Genomic DNA, 18,100 nt, shown 5'->3' on the forward strand with positions numbered 1-18,100 from the left:
TAACTCAACTAATTTATTTCATACCAATACATCAGACGGATAACACATTGTCATGAAACACTCGAGAAGAAATTTAAAGAATCAAAACGGAATGTTCCTATGTCTGTGCCAGTCAGATTGTTTTTATTCGGAGTTGCCACGTATGGGTTCAGAGTTGCCACGAATGGGTTCGGAGTTGCCACGTATGGGTTCGGAGTTGCCAGGTATGGGTTCGGAGTTGCCACGTATGGGTTCAGAGTTGCCACGTACGGGTTCGGAGTTTGCGTAGTCACTGGGTTCGGAACGATCGAAATCTTTCCATAACTTCTCATTCTCGTGACGCCACCATTCCTTGTCCTCAATAGCAGGTATCGACTGGTCTTGCATCTCGATCTGAAACACAACACAAGAAAATCTCAATATTGTTATAATTTCGTTTTTGAAAAATCTAATTTACTATGCTATTATATGAGTTTTGCGATGCAAATATAATTAACATATATTTATAAATAGCTTGTTAAATAAAGATTTACAAACTACACATTAGAATGACATTTAGAACAGTATATTTATAAAATACTTAGAACAACATACACAAAAGGTTATTATTTACACTTAATAAAAAAATAAACAAACTATTTAACACTATTATATATGATCCCAAATAAGCACATAATTAATATAGAAAAATATTAATAAATATTAAATATTGATATCTTTCATAATTGTAAGATGTTGATTTTAACTTGCGTGTATAGAAAATACTAAAATAAATCAGTATTTTGTTATTTATCATTTGAATGTTATATATATATATACATTTAAGCACAAAAAATGCTATTTAAATGTTAGAATAATAACGTAAAAAGTAACAGTTGTGTCTTATTTCATATTTTAAAATAACCTACAATTCTATCGATTTATTTTAGAATTAAAATTTATATAAATATTCCAATACTTGTCAGATTTCCCTATTAACTCTATGAAGAGGATGAAAAGATGATCACTAATGTACTATTAACTGTGAACCATCATTAAATTGAAGACTCCGTGAGTAACCATTATTAAGTGAAAACGATTTTAAATGATTTTAAGAGTATTAACAACGTAGCTATGGTGGATTTAATGTGAATTTTGAGTTTAGCTCCCGTTCATCTTCTTCTTAATACAGTGTCAGATGCTGTCAGACTTGACTCCAACCTGGTAGTCTGAATAGATTCAAAAAATGTCAGTACGATAAACCTCAAAATTAACTCCCTATTTCAGTGATAATTTTTGCGTATATCGTATTGACATGATTAAACCTCTTATAAGTTATGGTTTTCTTATAAATAGAAGAAAGACTAGTATTCATGAAGTTTAAGAATATAATTGATCCAAAGTCATCGTACAAAATATAAATTAATGTCCACATTTTGGGCTAAAATTTTATAATCAAGTAATTTTAACAAATCACACATACCTTTAGATTTCAAATAGTTTCAAATAACATTAATAGTAAAAAAAGTAAAGGTGGTTATGTTGGTTGTAGTTTGAAATCCAGTGACCAAACTGCAAACACATTTAATTTACAGTTATGTTTAAAGAACAAGTAAATTATTAAAAGAAAGAGTGTTTGAAACTACCCTTAAAAATCACACATTTAAAAATTTGTATTATTTACGTCAAGCAATATACAAAGACTATAGTATAACACGTAACATGTTAAAAATATGTAAACATAGATTTTATACTACAAAACCCAAATATAACATTGACATTGAACATCATACTGTAGAAAACAATATTTATATTATATGTATTAATTTTTGAACATTGTCAATGTAATATAAAACTGTTATTAGGTATATTTAGCATCTAGCAAATACTTCATAATACAAATGTTGAGTTCAGCTCAATTTCACATTCCGCATAGTGCAGCATCTGTAATCTGACTTGACTGCTGAAAGCTGGAGTCGACATCCGTCTGAAGAGATCTAAAGAAGTCATCGACGAAAAAGCTCAAAACGAAATATGCATCGTTTTGACATCACAGACACGTATACAAAAAAAGTATAATCTAGATGAAGAGATAGATGTTCTCATTGTCTCGTGAGATGTAGCATTGGGTGCACTACGATGTTTTAGGTGAAGGAACGTTATAAAGTATTGAAAAAAAAGTATTAAGAAATTAAAATTAAACTTATTTATGAAAAATCTCCAATTAAGACAGGATACGTTAATTAAAGAACTATTTTATACAATCGCAACTTTATACATACTATCAATGTATGTCTTAATAACTGATACGAAAATTCAACAGTTAGTTCTATTTGGTAAACAAAATTTGCTACGAAGAATTTATTTTCTCAAATAAATACAAACTTGTGTCTAACCCGAGGATTTAGTTGGTAGGCAAAGGAGTTTCCAGTGGAACTAATAATGGTGATAATTAATTACATCGTCAAGAGGTACCACAAGACCTAGAAGATCAGTTAGTATCAGGAATCAACACTATATCTAAGGTAGAAGATAAAACATGATTATTCTTCAACATCACAATCTTGCCCCAGTGAACTAAGTGTTCCACGTGATTCACAAGGTCCTGCACAACCTTATGCACAACTCATTGGGTGAGGGGGGGGTTGCACGACGCAGCACCCGCAATGGCTATCTGCTAAATCTTCGTAATGTAAAACGTGAAACAGAAAAGGATAAGCTTTTCATACTTAGATCCAAAAAACTGTACATGTAGCTCATTTAGATCTAAACTTTAAACAACAAGCTCCTGAACCATTAGAGATATTGAAAAACTCTCAATAGCAAAAATGTCTTATTTTTTTAGAGTAGAATCTAAAAACAACATAAAATGCAGGGTGTTACATTAAAGATTTTAAAGTTGGCCACCATATTGGAAAATGGCGGCCATCTTCAAAAAATTTGAAAGTGTATTCTTGAGTGCAACTTAAAATTGAGCAAGTTCCAAATTTAAAGTGTGGTGCTAAGTCGTGTAATTAAAAAGTTAGCTATTGGATCGCTTTAAAAAACTCACCAGGTATAAGGAAAAGAATGATTCAGATTAAGGGATCATTTACAGAAAAATAAGTTCAAGTTCCTTTACATCAATATGAGGAACGTAAACTGGAGCTAAACTCAACCTTCATATATTGATATGTTACAAGTTCAACGATAAAAAAACACATATAAAAACAATAAACTTCATATTTACATTGAGTTGGGCCATTTCATTAGCTTTGGCTGCTTCTTCTTCTTCAAGTATTCTTTTTTTGTACTCTTCAACAATGGCGTCTATTTCCTGAAAAATAATTAAGTCAAACATATTAGTCTAGGAGCCGAGAATCAATTTGTACTGAATGAGCACATAACCGGGTTATCTTATAATCGACAGAATAATTTTCCTGAGAAAGAAATCAATCATCAACCACGTTTTGGTGGAGGTCAACATAGGAGGATATGACAATGGTTAAAAATATAAAACGTACCTTTCTATCGAATTATTTTTTCCTAGCTCAAATACCGACCCTGAGACATAAAATAATTATATTACTGATAGTAAAATAGATAGAGAGACTCAAAACCACTAATTTAAGAGTCTGTATGTATTTAGTGATCGTAAATCTAACATTATTTTTTATTAGTAAATCTAATAATCAAATGTAAATACTATAACGGCTCACACTAGAACAACTAAACTCTGCACACATTTATGTCATGTTATAACGTATGTTTGGGTATAATGTCAACTTCGTTAACAAACTCAAAATTGTGGATTTTGGGGGCAACCGAAAAATTTCAAATGATAAGCCCCATCGAGTGACTCCGCACTCCGAAGGTTCATAAAAAGACTAACAACGAAAATTAGAGGTATATATATCTTAATCCAGTCCGTGATGGCGGCCAATTGAAAGTTTTAGAAGCAAGAATTAACTACTTAAAACCTACGCATATACATAAGTAACGTTTTGCGGTATCTAAAAATTGTAAATTTAAAGCACAAATAAGTGACTACTCATTTTGAAGGTATCCGTAAAGGGCTATAAGCTAGAGGAATTAGTCATTTCTTTGTAATCCGTATTTTCTAATAGTATCAATAAAGGAAACTCATGATATCTACTAACACTTTTCTAACATTATTATGAATCCTTGAATAAGGTAGGCTGTCATTACTTACCAGCATAAAGTTTCACACGAATTGTTCAAATGTTTCCCCTCAGCGGCTTGACAATGTGCCAGTGTTGTGTAAACATGTAAAAAAACTTCCTGTAATGTTTGTTATGAATTTCTTTGTATTTCCTATACAATTCGATTTCTCAGATCATCAGTGGCTTTGATTTGTATGTTCTGTCTTTGAAACAACCCCACATGAAGAAGTCGAGTGGTGACACATCTGGTTATTTCCTATAAAATTCGATTTCTCAGATCATCAGTGGCTTTGATTTGTACGCTCCGTCTTTGAAATAACCCCACATGAAGAAGTCCAGTGGTGACACATCCGGTTATTTCCTATACAATTCGATTTCTCAGATCATCAGTGACTTTGATTTGTACGCTCTGTGTTTGAAATAACCCCACATGAAGAAGTCCAGTGGTGACACATGCGGTTATCTGGTAGACCACGCAATAAACGCACGTCGAATTATCCATCAATTTCGAACAATATTTTCTAATTAGTAACGGACTTGCCGGAGATTATTCCGGCAGGAGATTATTCACCTTGTTGGAACCAAACTTGTTCAAAAACATCTCTGGATGCCTGAATTGTTGAAATTATCTGTTATAGGAACATATTTATGTATACATTTCAAATAAGGTTCCCTTCAATGAGGAATGGTCCAATAACTCGTCTTCCCATCACACCTAACCAAACTTATTCGGGATGTTGAGTGTGGTGTTCTTGCACCCAGTAATGATTGACATTACTCCAGAGACGATAATTGTGTATATTAACCTTCCCATCACACCTAACCAAACTTATTCGGGATGTTGAGTGTGGTGTTCTTGCACCCAGTAATGATTGACATTACTCCAGAGACGATAATTGTGTATATTAACCTTCCAATCACACCTAACCAAACTTATTCGCGATGTTGAGTGTGGTGTTCTTGCACCCAGTAATGATTGACATTACTCCAGAGACGATAATTGTGTATATTAACCTTCCCATCACACCTAACCAAACTTATTCGGGATGTTGAGTGTGGTGTTCTTGCACCCAGTAATGATTGACATTACTCCAGAGACGATAATTGTGTATATTAACCTTCCCATCACACCTAACCAAACTTATTCGGGATGTTGAGTGTGGTGTTCTTGCACCCAGTAATGATTGACATTACTCCAGAGACGATAATTGTGTATATTAACCTTCCCATCACACCTAACCAAACTTATTCGGGATGTTGAGTGTGGTGTTCTTGCACCCAGTAATGATTGACATTACTCCAGAGACGATAATTGTGTATATTAACCTTCCCATCACACCTAACCAAACTTATTCGGGATGTTGAGTGTGGTGTTCTTGCACCCAGTAATGATTGACATTACTCCAGAGACGATAATTGTGTATATTAACCTTCCCATCACACCTAACCAAACTTATTCGGGATGTTGAGTGTGGTGTTCTTGCACCCAGTAATGATTGACATTACTCCAGAGACGATAATTGTGTATATTAACCTTCCCATCACACCTAACCAAACTTATTCGGGATGTTGAGTGTGGTGTTCTCAGTACCTCAGTACTTTGAAAATTCGGCAGAAGCGAGGACTGACCTGGGCTGATCATGTGGACAATGTATGTGCTAGAGTAGCCTCAGGCATATATGCCTTGCGGCATTTAGCAAAGTTTTGTTCCCTCAGAGTTTTAAAAATGGCCTATTTCGGCTTAATCCACCCACACTTTGCGTATGGAGTGAGACTCTGGGGAGGTTGTGCCAGAAACAAAATGGAAAGAGTTTTCAAGCTCCAAAAAAAAGCAATCAGAATCATTGCAAAGCTGAATTATAGAGAGTCGTGTAGGGAATCTTTCAGGGAGCTGGGGTTGCTGACTTTGCCCTGCCTCTACATTCTTGAGGTGATCACGTACTGAAAATCAAAGTGTGATTTGGTTCGTGGCGGTGACGTTCACCAATATGGGACAAGAGGCAGGGACAATTTTCGAACTAGTCAATACAGATTGACGTTATCACAACACCTCCCGCAACAAGTTGGTGTCAGACTCATCAACAAGCTCCCTGAGAGTATAAAAAATTCCATCAATCAAAATCAATTAAAAACTCGTCTCAAATGCCTTTTGGTGTCAAAAGCGTTTTATTCTGTCGATGAATTCATGATGAGCCGCTGGGAGGTCTAAATTTGCACAGTATTTAAATAATCAGTTTGTATGTGTTTGCTCTGGATCTGGAGTCGGTATGTATATGTTTGCTTTGGATCTGGAGTCAGTTTGAATGTGCCTGAGCGAATGTATGAATTGTAAGTGTGAATGTGTATGAAGGTATAGTTGGGACTATTTATTTTTTTTTATGACGATTGCGATACAATGTTAAATTGTTTTAAAATGCAATAAAGAGATTATTATTATTATTATTATTATTGTTCTTGCACCCAGTAATGATTGACATTACTCCAGAGACGATAATTGTGTATATTAACCTTCCCATCACACCTAACCAAACTTATTCGGGATGTTGAGTGTGGTGTTCTTGCACCCAGTAATGATTGACATTACTCCAGAGACGATAATTGTGTATATTAACCTTCCCATCACACCTAACCAAACTTATTCGGGATGTTGAGTGTGGTGTTCTTGCACCCAGTAATGATTGACATTACTCCAGAGACGATAATTGTGTATATTAACCTTCCCATCACACCTAACCAAACTTATTCGGGATGTTGAGTGTGGTGTTCTTGCACCCAGTAATGATTGACATTACTCCAGAGACGATAATTGTGTATATTAACCTTCCCATCACACCTAACCAAACTTATTCGGGATGTTGAGTGTGGTGTTCTTGCACCCAGTAATGATTGACATTACTCCAGAGACGATAATTGTGTATATTAACCCCCCGTTAAGGATTAAGGTTTCTTTAACACTAAATACACTATAATTTAAATGTTCACTGAGCCTATTTCTTCAAAACGTTTTATTGTTTTTTTCAATATCATATTGCGATATAGGGTTTTCATCGGGAAAGGTGTAATTAAATAAATATCTTACTTGATCGTATAACCGAATCTGTCACAATAACTACGCACCATTAACAATGTAATTCGTTTCTGTTCACTTAACTCTACGATAAAAGTAAATAAAACATTGAAGTTTATAATCCTCTAAAAAAACTAGAAAAACAATTGATTACACTGGGCATAAACCATAATCTCTGATATGTAGTTCTCCTGCAGTTAGAAATTCCCAATAATTCTTCTAATTTTTTTATTCGCTAGGTTTGGCATTAAACCCATACTTTGCTTTGATTTTTCCCTTTTAATACTTTAAATGATGTCACTGTCTGGTGCTTAAAATTTACAATTTCCAGCTTCTCAAAAAAGTTACTTTTTTCAATTGGCCGCCACTTTGTACTGGTTTAAGACACAGACCTCTAGTTTGCATTTTTAGTTTTCTTTTATCTGGAACTTCACTTGATGGGGCCTATCATTTGAAATGTTACTCCCGAAATACAATAATAAAATATATTTTGGGTTTGTGAAAGAAGTAGAAATTATGCCCTAAAGCTACTTAAATGTAATAAATAACATGACATAAAGGTGTGTAGAGGTTAATGATTTAATGTGAACTGCTTCAATATTGGCAGGGGTCTCCATACTTTTGATTAACCCTGTATAGTTTTAATTGAAGTTAAGAGGTAGAGAGGACTCTATCTATCGCCTTCAATAGTCGTGTTCACTTAATTTTATTTCAAATCTTAAATATTCATCTGATGAGTTAAACAATAATCGGTTACATGTATCAGAACTAATACTACGGTATAAATTGTTATAACTACAACTATATTTTAGCGGTATAACAAGCTTTTATCAGACCTCCATGTACAGTATTATCCAAAATACACAGTACTGAAATAGTAATATTTTATTATGGTAAACGCAGTAACATTACATATAGATTATCAATAAATACAAGTCAAAGGAAGCAAAATCGGTTAAACTCGGGTATTAACATGTTCAATATGACCCCGTTCAGTTTGAGACAACACTCGTACCGTTCTTGTAGGTTTTGCATAATTTTTATGAATAGGGGTTGTTCCATTCTTCTAATACAAATGGTTATTTTTTCTTCGAGTTGAACGATGGTAGATGGTGGGTCCTCGCGGAAAATGTTTTCTTTCAACATTCCCCAGACGTAGGCGTCCGGTGTTGTAAGATCGGGGGAATGGGCTGGGTAAGAAAAATTTAAAATACTTATTATAAAATACTTATTACTTTTCGCTATCTATAAAATTTAATTTATAGATAGCGCAGGTCAAATTTTATCGACAACCATTTTCATCAGTACCATCGCTCGTAATGTTTCGCAAAACTAAAAAAGTAGATTTCTTTAGATTGGTACACTATTATCAAATTCAAATTTAAAACTGGGAGAAGGTATAACTATTATTGCAAGAATCACTTAAAAAGTAGAACACTTAATGTAATAAAATTACCTGTTGAGTTATCTTGTTTTCCTCTTTGTATTTTGGGGGATCTTTTTCCTGAAAAATCCAGTCCAGTGAAATCATTAATGATTTATGGTATATTAGTAATTTTATAAGAATAATCTGAGAGACATTTTTATAAATATTAATAATAAACATTTTGTTATGTACAAGTTTAGAATTATTGTATATTACTTCAGGTATGGTATGAATATTGATATTTGTATTGTATTTGTTAGATAATTTACATAAATTATTTCGTAATGATAATAAGGTCTACAATGAAAAAAAGACCCTATTAGATGAGAAATAGACCTTTTACTAAATAATTCTCTTCTTTTTTATTAATTACATGTAAAAAATGTTCATAGGGTTTATTAAATATGGGCAAAATCTAGAATTTTCGGAGAAAGATGGTTAAATAGACTTGACGAAACAAAGCAGTTATTGTACCATCAAACTAAGTAACTACGCTACTCATATGAGGATATGATACGCATGAATATTGTATATTCCAAATTTAGTTCGGGCCAATTTAAGACAGTTATTGTATTCCATGGTTGGAGATGCCCCATCATAGATCTCATTTTTATCTATGTAGAAATGAAGTTTCAGGCAAAATTAAAAATTAAAAAATGATAGCTTTTTCGAGATATCTACATAATGCATTCCTATTTTATTCATAGAATTTTCACACTTTTTGTTTTGACTCTGTGAATAAAACCCACATGTTGAAATCTTAATGATAAGATTAAGTTTGTTTACAAATTAATTTATTCTGTTATTTTCTTATTGTCATAATGGTTACCCATAAGATCAATGTTAAAATATTCGCTAACGCTCAGCCAAATTCCATGGAGTGAAATGCAGCACAATGAAACTCAATGTTGCTAATATATAAATTAATCTAAATGCTAATAAATAAATTAAATTTATTGAATAAATTAAATAAATTAATGCATTTTGATTTCCGCTGTTCTTGTGTAACAAGATCAAGGGAACTTTTTGTTAGGAGATGAATTTTATAGCGCTCTAAACAAACGCTTTGGAAATGTAGCTGCCCTCTCATTTAGACTTTGTTGCAGCAAATCTCAATGTATTTAAAGGAAATCTCATAAGTTGTCTATGTGATGAGGATCTGCCTTATCAATTGGTGGAATGTGTTACGCGCGCGCGTGCGCCCCCCCCACACACACACACACCTTATACAATCCTGTAATATTTGTAATTGTTTTATTGTTTGTTGTTTTGGGCTTGTAGTTTACTCTCAATGTTTTCTTGTTATACCTATTTGATATGTATACATATTACATATATTAATTATTGTTATCAATTTAAAGTATTTATTATATAAAGAATTACATTTTCATTTCACATTTTATACATGTATTATATGTTATCAATTATTTGTTATTATAATTTATTACTATGTTATTATTCATTGTAATGTATTTATTATTGTTATTTATTAACTAATTCTATATTTATGCTTTTTCGCTAAGATTAGTTTGTACTGTTTTCACCGGTTTACTATTCTAATTTAACACAAAATGGTTATGTTGATATTAATAAATCTTTTATTTACTATTGTTGTACACTGGGTTTATCGTTGGAATTGAAATAAATAAGTTTCTTGAAAAATTTGAAGTCTATTTGAAGTCAGCTTGTTCTGGAGATATCGTGTGCACACACAGAAATAAAAACATTCCAGCCCCAAAAGTGGTAAGATACGCTAAAACTCAGCCAAGAATAACACAGCATTAATGCATTTACTTATTTTAAGAATCTCGTTCAAAATATTTCTCACAACAATAACTGCAATGCGGATATTGAGCCTTCATTGAAAATTTAATTTTCATTAGATTTTGTTTTATATAATAACCAGTAATTATATTTCAGCAAGCAGAAGAATATTTAGTTTAATGTAAGAATTTAAGATAGATTTTTCAGGATTTTGACAGTCCTCGTAGCCTTAGATCACATTTTTCCCCTGAACACTCACTAGTTTCCGAAACACCACCAATGGCCAGGTAGACGACAGCTTGCAAGGACAGGACCGCTCACCCATCCAAGCAGTAGCCATGTCGTCGTTGCTTGAGTCGGTTATAATGTAATATCCGTCGTCCAGTAAATACGCCATTGGTAAAATGGGGCTTGAAAAAAAATTATAAATGGGGTCTATAAGGAATTAATGTTTAATGTTTAAGGCTTAAGTAATAATGGATGTCTCATCACTAGCACTAACTAATTATGAACGTTTAATCAATGGAGGCTAATAAGCAATGAATTTATAACCAATAATATTTCACCAATAATAAAGTCTATCACTGTGAGTTAATCAATAATGAATGCCTATTCAATATAGGGCTTAACGATCGTGTCGGTAAACCTGCAAAACAGCTATCATGTGTATACGCAATTGAATATTTTTACATTTTAATTATGGGGAAACAATAAAATAGCTAAATAAATGTTTGTTAACAAAATGTGTCATATGTGACATTTATTAATAGGGTAGAAAGAAAATATAATATATTAGATTCAATGTTAATAATAAATTGGTGTCCACATTTGATTTTAGAGTACTCTTACGTTATCTTACGCTCGCTAGTTTACAGGAACATTTTTTGAACACTGCTATAAAACCTAACTCACTGAACAAAAATGTGAATGTATCATGTGGCAAGATACTCGTATCTCGAGAAGGATGTCATCTGTACACTTTGAAGTTTGCATGATAATTTCTACGTAGACAAGATTGAGTTCTATAATGGCCCACTTCAACCATGGAATTAGTCTAAGCTTTATTAATACCTACTAATAAGTAGGCTAACACAATTTCTCATTTGTTTGCCGGGAGGATGTACAGTTTTTTATTCTATATGATTTTTGTCCGCAGGACATCTAGAAAATAAAATGAGTTATATAAATTTGAACCTTTGCATGAATCCTCATTGTAATTGTAACATTGTAATTTAGTAAAAAAATTAGAAATTAATCTAAAGTAAATTTTTATTATTTTGTTTTAATATAATAATAATATTATTATAATATTGCATTATAATATGAAATAATGCTGATTAACTAAAATTAATATGTTGCCACCAGGTTGAAAAATGCATAAAACATTCAAGTTTTTCATAATGTTACAGTGTAATGTAATTATATATTGAGCAGGAAATTTATACTATGAAGAGACACTGGACGGGATGGAAACATGTTTTTAATTTCAATTAATTGCTATCACGTCACAAAGTCAACTAATTACTTAATTATGAGAAATATTATTGTTGCTTTATAATTTTAATCGTTAATTTTGGTATAGTATTAATCCCACTTTCATTCTTTAGTAAATGGTGAACACATTACATCAACGAAATAAAATAGTAATTCATATTTTAAGTTATATAGTAAATGTTAATAGTTTGATTGCATTCAATTACAATACCCTTCTTACACATTGTAACATTAAGAAAGAAAAGCTTGTATACATCATTTTTAAAAAGGCTAAAAGTAAAAAATTATTCTTTTACCCACAATAAAATGTGTTAAATATATTTTAAATTGTACCTTTTATTATGTAAACGTTTATAATGTTTTTGTCATTAAGTTAAAGTGAAAATAAATCTACCTTACCTTTTTAGGCTTAGGGTGAAAATGAAACTTTTCGTTCAGGAATTTAACCTAATAAGAAAAGAAAAGCATATTTTTATTGATATACACGTTGTTTAATCAAGTATAATACATAAGTAGTTATACATTTTATTAATAATCATACCAGTATAAGTTAATTATAATACAAAGTATAATATATTTTTGAAGTTACATAAAACAAATAACATAAATACACAAAAAAGAAGCTCCCTACCACATTCGCTGTGGTTCTATACCCGAAGTTAAGAAAGGACAGTTTCTAATGCGAAATATGGGGATTTCCGCTGCCAATGTGTTAGGTAAATGTTAAGAAATTTTACTTTCTTAATTCTCTATTGGAATCGCGATTTGTTAAAAGGGCATTAGTCCATTTGTTTGAGAAATTCACTTTTTCACTGTTTTGCATTCTTCAGACATAGATTCACCTAACTGTGTTAGAAAGGCACAAATCCACCACATAGTATAAGCTACAGAGCTTGTTTGGTATTGAAAGTTTTGTTAAAAGGGCACTAGTCCGGGACTTGTGCCCCTTTAACAAAACGTTTGTTGGCAGCACTGTCTCCAGCTGTGTTGTTTAGTTTGTGTCTCAGCTGTTTCCCATTCCCAGATTGTTGTTCCAGACTAACCTTCTGCATTTTAAGGTTATAACTTGCTTTTGTTGTCAAATGCTTTGTGTTTAACATGTCAAACGACGGTTTTCCTGTTTTAAATGACGAAGTTGCAATTGAAAATAATATTTCAAAGAAGAGGAAATATGATTCTGAGTCCTACAAGAGGAACATCATAAAATGTTTCATTTTGAAAGGAAAGTCATACCCAAACCACAAAGGAAACTTTGTGAATGAAAAAGTCCAAAGTTATCTTGCTGGTAAGTTTTTTTTCGGTCTTGTGAAAAGGCAACTTAAGAAATATGACAGACTCTTCACTCCCTATGAAGTTGTGGAGCAAATTTTTAAAAGCAGCATACCAGGAAAGTTTTTGGTTAAGAAAGTGAACTGTGATTAAATATTGGATTTCAAAAACTGGTGGGGCAAGCATTACAAACTCCGGACAGTTTCTGATGAGGCGAAAAACTTGAAAAGAGAGAGTAGGGTTTGCTTTGGTATTAGTAAACTATACCACTTTGTGTATAGGTCAGACTTAAAAGGGTACATCACGGCCTATTCCACAATTGATGGCCTAGACAAGCAAACATTTTTCATGTCTGCTCAATCAGGTACGCCTTCAGCTCCAAACAGACTTGCATACCCGGGAGGGAAAAATTCCTTTGAAGGAAGCCAAGGCCAATGACATCAAGAAAGGTTTTCAGTATGTACCAGTAGAACATCTGGAATTTTATAATGAAATTGTAAATGAGCCCATTGGAACAGCTGAAGAAGAAGATTTGAGTACCAGTGGTTGAGACCTTATAACACATTAAAAAGTGACCAACTAATACTATGGCTCAAAAATATTTTCTCAAATTAAATTAAATGTTTATTTTGTTAATTTGACTAATTTATAATCCAAATGCTATACCAAACTACTAATGTAAGCAATAAAAGCACAAGTTTGATCAGAAATTGTTTATATTTTATCCTTTTTAGTGCATTTTGTTAAAAGAGCACAAGTCAATAGTTTTAAATAATTTAAAAAGTAATATAAATGAACAAAAAACACCATATCTATTGTTTCAGTAATTAAAAATAGTAATAAACTAAATATAACTAAAAAAATATAAAAGATAAAGTAAATATTTTCCAAACAAGATGGTTTTTTGTTAATTTCTGAAAGTTTTACCAAATGGACTAAGGCCCTTTTAACAAATCACGATTCATTGTAAGGGATATAATTAGAAAATCGAAATTCATTACTAAAGAGAAACCACCTTCACACCGTAGGAAAGGAAGTTAAGTAATACAAACCATACTACGAAGCGTACCGACTGTCTGGTCACACGGTGATATCCGGTGAGCGGATATCGACTTCCGCTCCCATGCAGCTGCCAGACTGCATAAGTGATCATAATTTTAACAGTTCCCACCAAATATGCTGATACTAAAATAATGGTACTCACGAATCACAAGCGGAGATTCGCAATTGGCGTGGTCCAGGAATCGGAGGGAGAAGCGCCAAATACAAGCCCTGGGGTGGAGGCGAGAGCCCGGTCAGATAATCCTCTATAGTTTGCACTAGACTTGCGAGTAAACGAAAATACGGGTGTGGGCGGGAACGTGATTCTTGTGCGGGAAAATACTTTACGCGTAAAAGTGTTTTGTTATTAGTGCCCAATAATTATGTAAGTTAAGAATTTTGTATCTAAAGATTAAGAAAATAACATTAGGTAATATCAGAGTTTTATCAATATTAATATTAGTACCTTTTATTTCCATTTCCAAATTACTTATATTTAAAAGCAATCAACTTATAAGATTGTTTACTCAGATCAAATTAATAGTTTGTTATAGAAAACATATGTTTAAAGATTCAAAGATAAGATATTTAAATTATTCTTATATTTCGCAATAAATTTATATAGAGTTTGTTGATGACTGTAAAGATTTCAAGGTGGGATTAAGCCGAGTTTATTGTGGAATGAGTAATTTTGCAAACACACATGTGGGGAAGGGTGACTGATGTTCGCTGCAACGCTGAACTGCCGGTTCAATTCAAAGAATGGGGATACAAGCAATGGCCATTGAAAATTAAGGTAGTATTCTCTGACGGCTACTTCAATCTTAATTCTGGCAGTGCCCATGCTAGTAGAAGTCATGAAAAGCCAACTAGTTCTTTGATGAATCTCTGTGTCATGCAGGTAGGACTATTGAAAGGTTGCCACAGTCCTCACCCAAGTTAATTAAAATATTTTCAAATTTAAATTTAAAACATGACTATTCTACAGGATAAATACAGACCTAACCTTTTGCCTACAAGCCTTTTTGTGTGTAGAAATATATTTCTATAATTATGAGTATCTTTGCAAGTAACTTACCTGTTCTTTCGTAGTCCGTAGTTGGTTTATTACTGGCTGTTCGTCGGATGCCTGCAACAACCGAAGTAGTTATATAACTAACATTGTCTGTGAGAAACAGCCTATGGAAGCATATAGAAAACAGCAGGGGGTAGATATAAGATCTCTAAATATGACAATTTTTTAATATTGTTATGATCAGTGAACAGGTTCGAATAACTTTAAAATAGGCTATTGTTTTCTTCCGGTTCATTTTACGACCGACAGAAATGAAACAAACTCCCTCAGCGTGTTCTAAAAGAGCTTTAATCAATCAATTTTCGGAAAAAATAATTAGAAGATTAATACGGATCAGCGTATGAAGAAATTAGCAAAAACAAAGAAGCGAAACTTACATAGTAGTAGGCTGTGACAATGGGCTAAGATTAGTTGGGAAACAAAAATTTGTATAAAATGTGCCATTTGTCGAACCTCGTTAGAGAAGAAACCCTGACCTCTGGCACAGATTGATTACGAGTATCCCCACTAGATCATGGTTAAAATGTGACATTTTTCCAAATTTCGTTAGATAAGGAACCCTGACATCTGGCACAGATTGATTACGAGTATCCCTACTAGATCATGGTTAAAATGTGACATTTGTCGAAACTCGTTAAAGAAGGAACCCTGACATCTGGCACAGATTGATTACGGGTATCCCCACTAGATCATGGTTAAAATGTGACATTTTTCCAATTTCGTTAGATAAGGAACCCTGACATCTGGCACAGATTGATTACGAGTATCCCTACTAGATCATGGTTAAAATGTGACATTTGTCGAACCTCGTTAGAGAAGGAACCCTGACATCTGGCACAGATTGATTACGAATATCCCCACTATATCATGGTTAAATTGTGACATTTGTGGAACCTCGTCAGAGAAGGTACCCTGGCATCTGGCACAGATTGATTACGAATATCCCCACTAGATCATGGTTAAAATGTGACATTTGTCGAACCTCGTTAGAGAAGGAACCCTGACATCTGGCACAGATTGATTACGAATATCCCCAGTAGATCATGGTTAAAAATGTGACATTTGTAGAACCTCGTTAGAGAAGGAACCCTGACATCTGGCACAGATTGATTACGAGTATCCCCACTAGATCATGGTTAAATTGTGACATTTGTAGAATTTTGTTAGGTAAGGAGTTATGGCCTCTGGTGCAGATTGATTGTAATTATCACTAGATCCATGGGGAAGGATTTATTTATTCGCCTAGATGTTTAGAGTATTTATTGAAGGGTATTAGTGGAAATAGAGATATTTATAGATATAGGTATTGGTGGAAATCTGATTATTGACCACTAAGATAGTAGCCTATTCTCGGACAACTACTTCGATGTTCAGTTAGGCAGTGCTCCATGGTAGTAGAATTCTTGGATCAAGCTCTCTGTCATGCAGGTAGGATTCTTGAAAAACTTACTCGGTCCTTGATTTGATAGTTAGTTAGTAGTACATCAGTTTTATATATTCGTTCTATGAATTTCAAACTATTAGTTACAAATAAATAAAATGTGCTTAAGGATTAGAAGAAATAAAATTACTCATTAAAGCATGGGAATTATAGGTTGCTGGAAAAATATCGATTTATTTTATACTCTGCTTTTATATACTCTGCTATAAGGTTATGGAAATTGTCAGTTATTTTACAAACCGTGTAATGGGTATGTGAGATTGTTGGTTAAGAACAAAAAGGACAATTTGCAAACGATGTTTTTATTATTGATTAATGTAAATTAAAAAATGATACAGTGGATTTGCATATGTTAACACAGTTTAAACTAGCATTATCAGTGTAATAATTTCCCTTGAGTTTGAGGGTTGAGACTTATCCAAATAAGTGTTAACACACTGCTTACAATATTTGTATTCAATACTTTTAGCGATCTATTTATTTAAGCTACAGTTAGTAGCATCGGATGTAAATACTAATTTAAAATCAAATTTAGTATTTATTTGAGAACTTTATGTTCAACATAATAGGTGAGTTAAGTAAAGTATTTTCAATAACACCTTAAGAAATTAATTATTAAACAAGACAAATAAAGACTTAGCCACTTTCTGCCTCTAAGCCTTTTTGTGTGTAGAACTATATTTGTAGAAGTATATTAAAATGTAAATTACCCGTTTTTCCTCTGGATTTTCATGATTTTCTGGGTTTTGGCGGAACCTTTCCGATTCCTGCAACAACCAAAGTAGTTATGCAACAAAAGTTGTCTAGGGAATACAGGCTGTGGTATCACTGATAACTAGAAAATAGCAATTGTTAAAATATAAAGTATTTTAAAAATTATAATGCTAATGACTAATTTCTTGTTATTTTTATGGTCAGAGAACAGATTTGAACACATTTTAAATGTGCTATATTTCCCATCCAGTTTATCTATGATCGTCAACAAAGAAATTAATTATTAAACAAGATAAATAAAGACTTAGCCACTTTCTGCCTCCAAGCCTTTTTGTGTATAGAACTATATTTTTAGAACTAGAACTATATTCACATGTAAATTACCCGTCTTCCCTCTGGATTTTCATGATTTTCTGGGTTTTGGCGGAACCTTTCCGATTCCTGCAACAACCAAAGTAGTTATGCAACAAAAGTTGTCTCAGGAAAACAGGCTGTGATATCACTGAGAACTAGAAAATAGCAATTGTTAAAATATAAAGTATTTTTAAAAATTAAAATGCAGAGAACAGGTTTGAATACATTTTAAATGTGCTATATTTCCCATCCAGTTTATCTATGATCGACAACAAATAAATTAATTATTAAACAAGATAAATAAAGACTTAGCCACTTTCTGCCTCCAAGCCTT

At 32.7% G+C, this 18,100-nt stretch overlaps 1 protein-coding gene across 14 annotated transcripts in view; it reads right to left on the reverse strand.

Annotated features, from left to right (window-relative positions):
* Positions 1-18,100, reverse strand: part of LOC124354078 (histone-lysine N-methyltransferase, H3 lysine-79 specific-like) — a 50,152-nt gene continuing 32,052 nt past the window's right edge. For 11 of the 14 annotated variants that reach the window (XM_046804269.1, XM_046804271.1, XM_046804273.1 and 8 more), the window contains 7 exons: positions 17,797-17,853; positions 17,409-17,465; positions 15,261-15,311; positions 12,272-12,319; positions 8,645-8,692; positions 3,188-3,274; positions 1-372 (listed from right to left, as the gene is read on the reverse strand). In XM_046804269.1, the coding sequence (XP_046660225.1) occupies positions 124-372; positions 3,188-3,274; positions 8,645-8,692; positions 12,272-12,319; positions 15,261-15,311; positions 17,409-17,465; positions 17,797-17,853 (597 nt within the window). In that variant the 3' untranslated portion in view covers positions 1-123. The remainder of the gene's footprint in view (positions 373-3,187; positions 3,275-8,644; positions 8,693-12,271; positions 12,320-15,260; positions 15,312-17,408; positions 17,466-17,796; positions 17,854-18,100) is intronic. The other 3 variants (XM_046804281.1, XM_046804282.1, XM_046804277.1) reach the window with 1 other exon arrangement.

Source organism: Homalodisca vitripennis, chromosome 2, assembly GCF_021130785.1.
Source record: "Homalodisca vitripennis isolate AUS2020 chromosome 2, UT_GWSS_2.1, whole genome shotgun sequence".
Lineage (NCBI taxonomy): Eukaryota > Metazoa > Arthropoda > Insecta > Hemiptera > Cicadellidae > Homalodisca > Homalodisca vitripennis.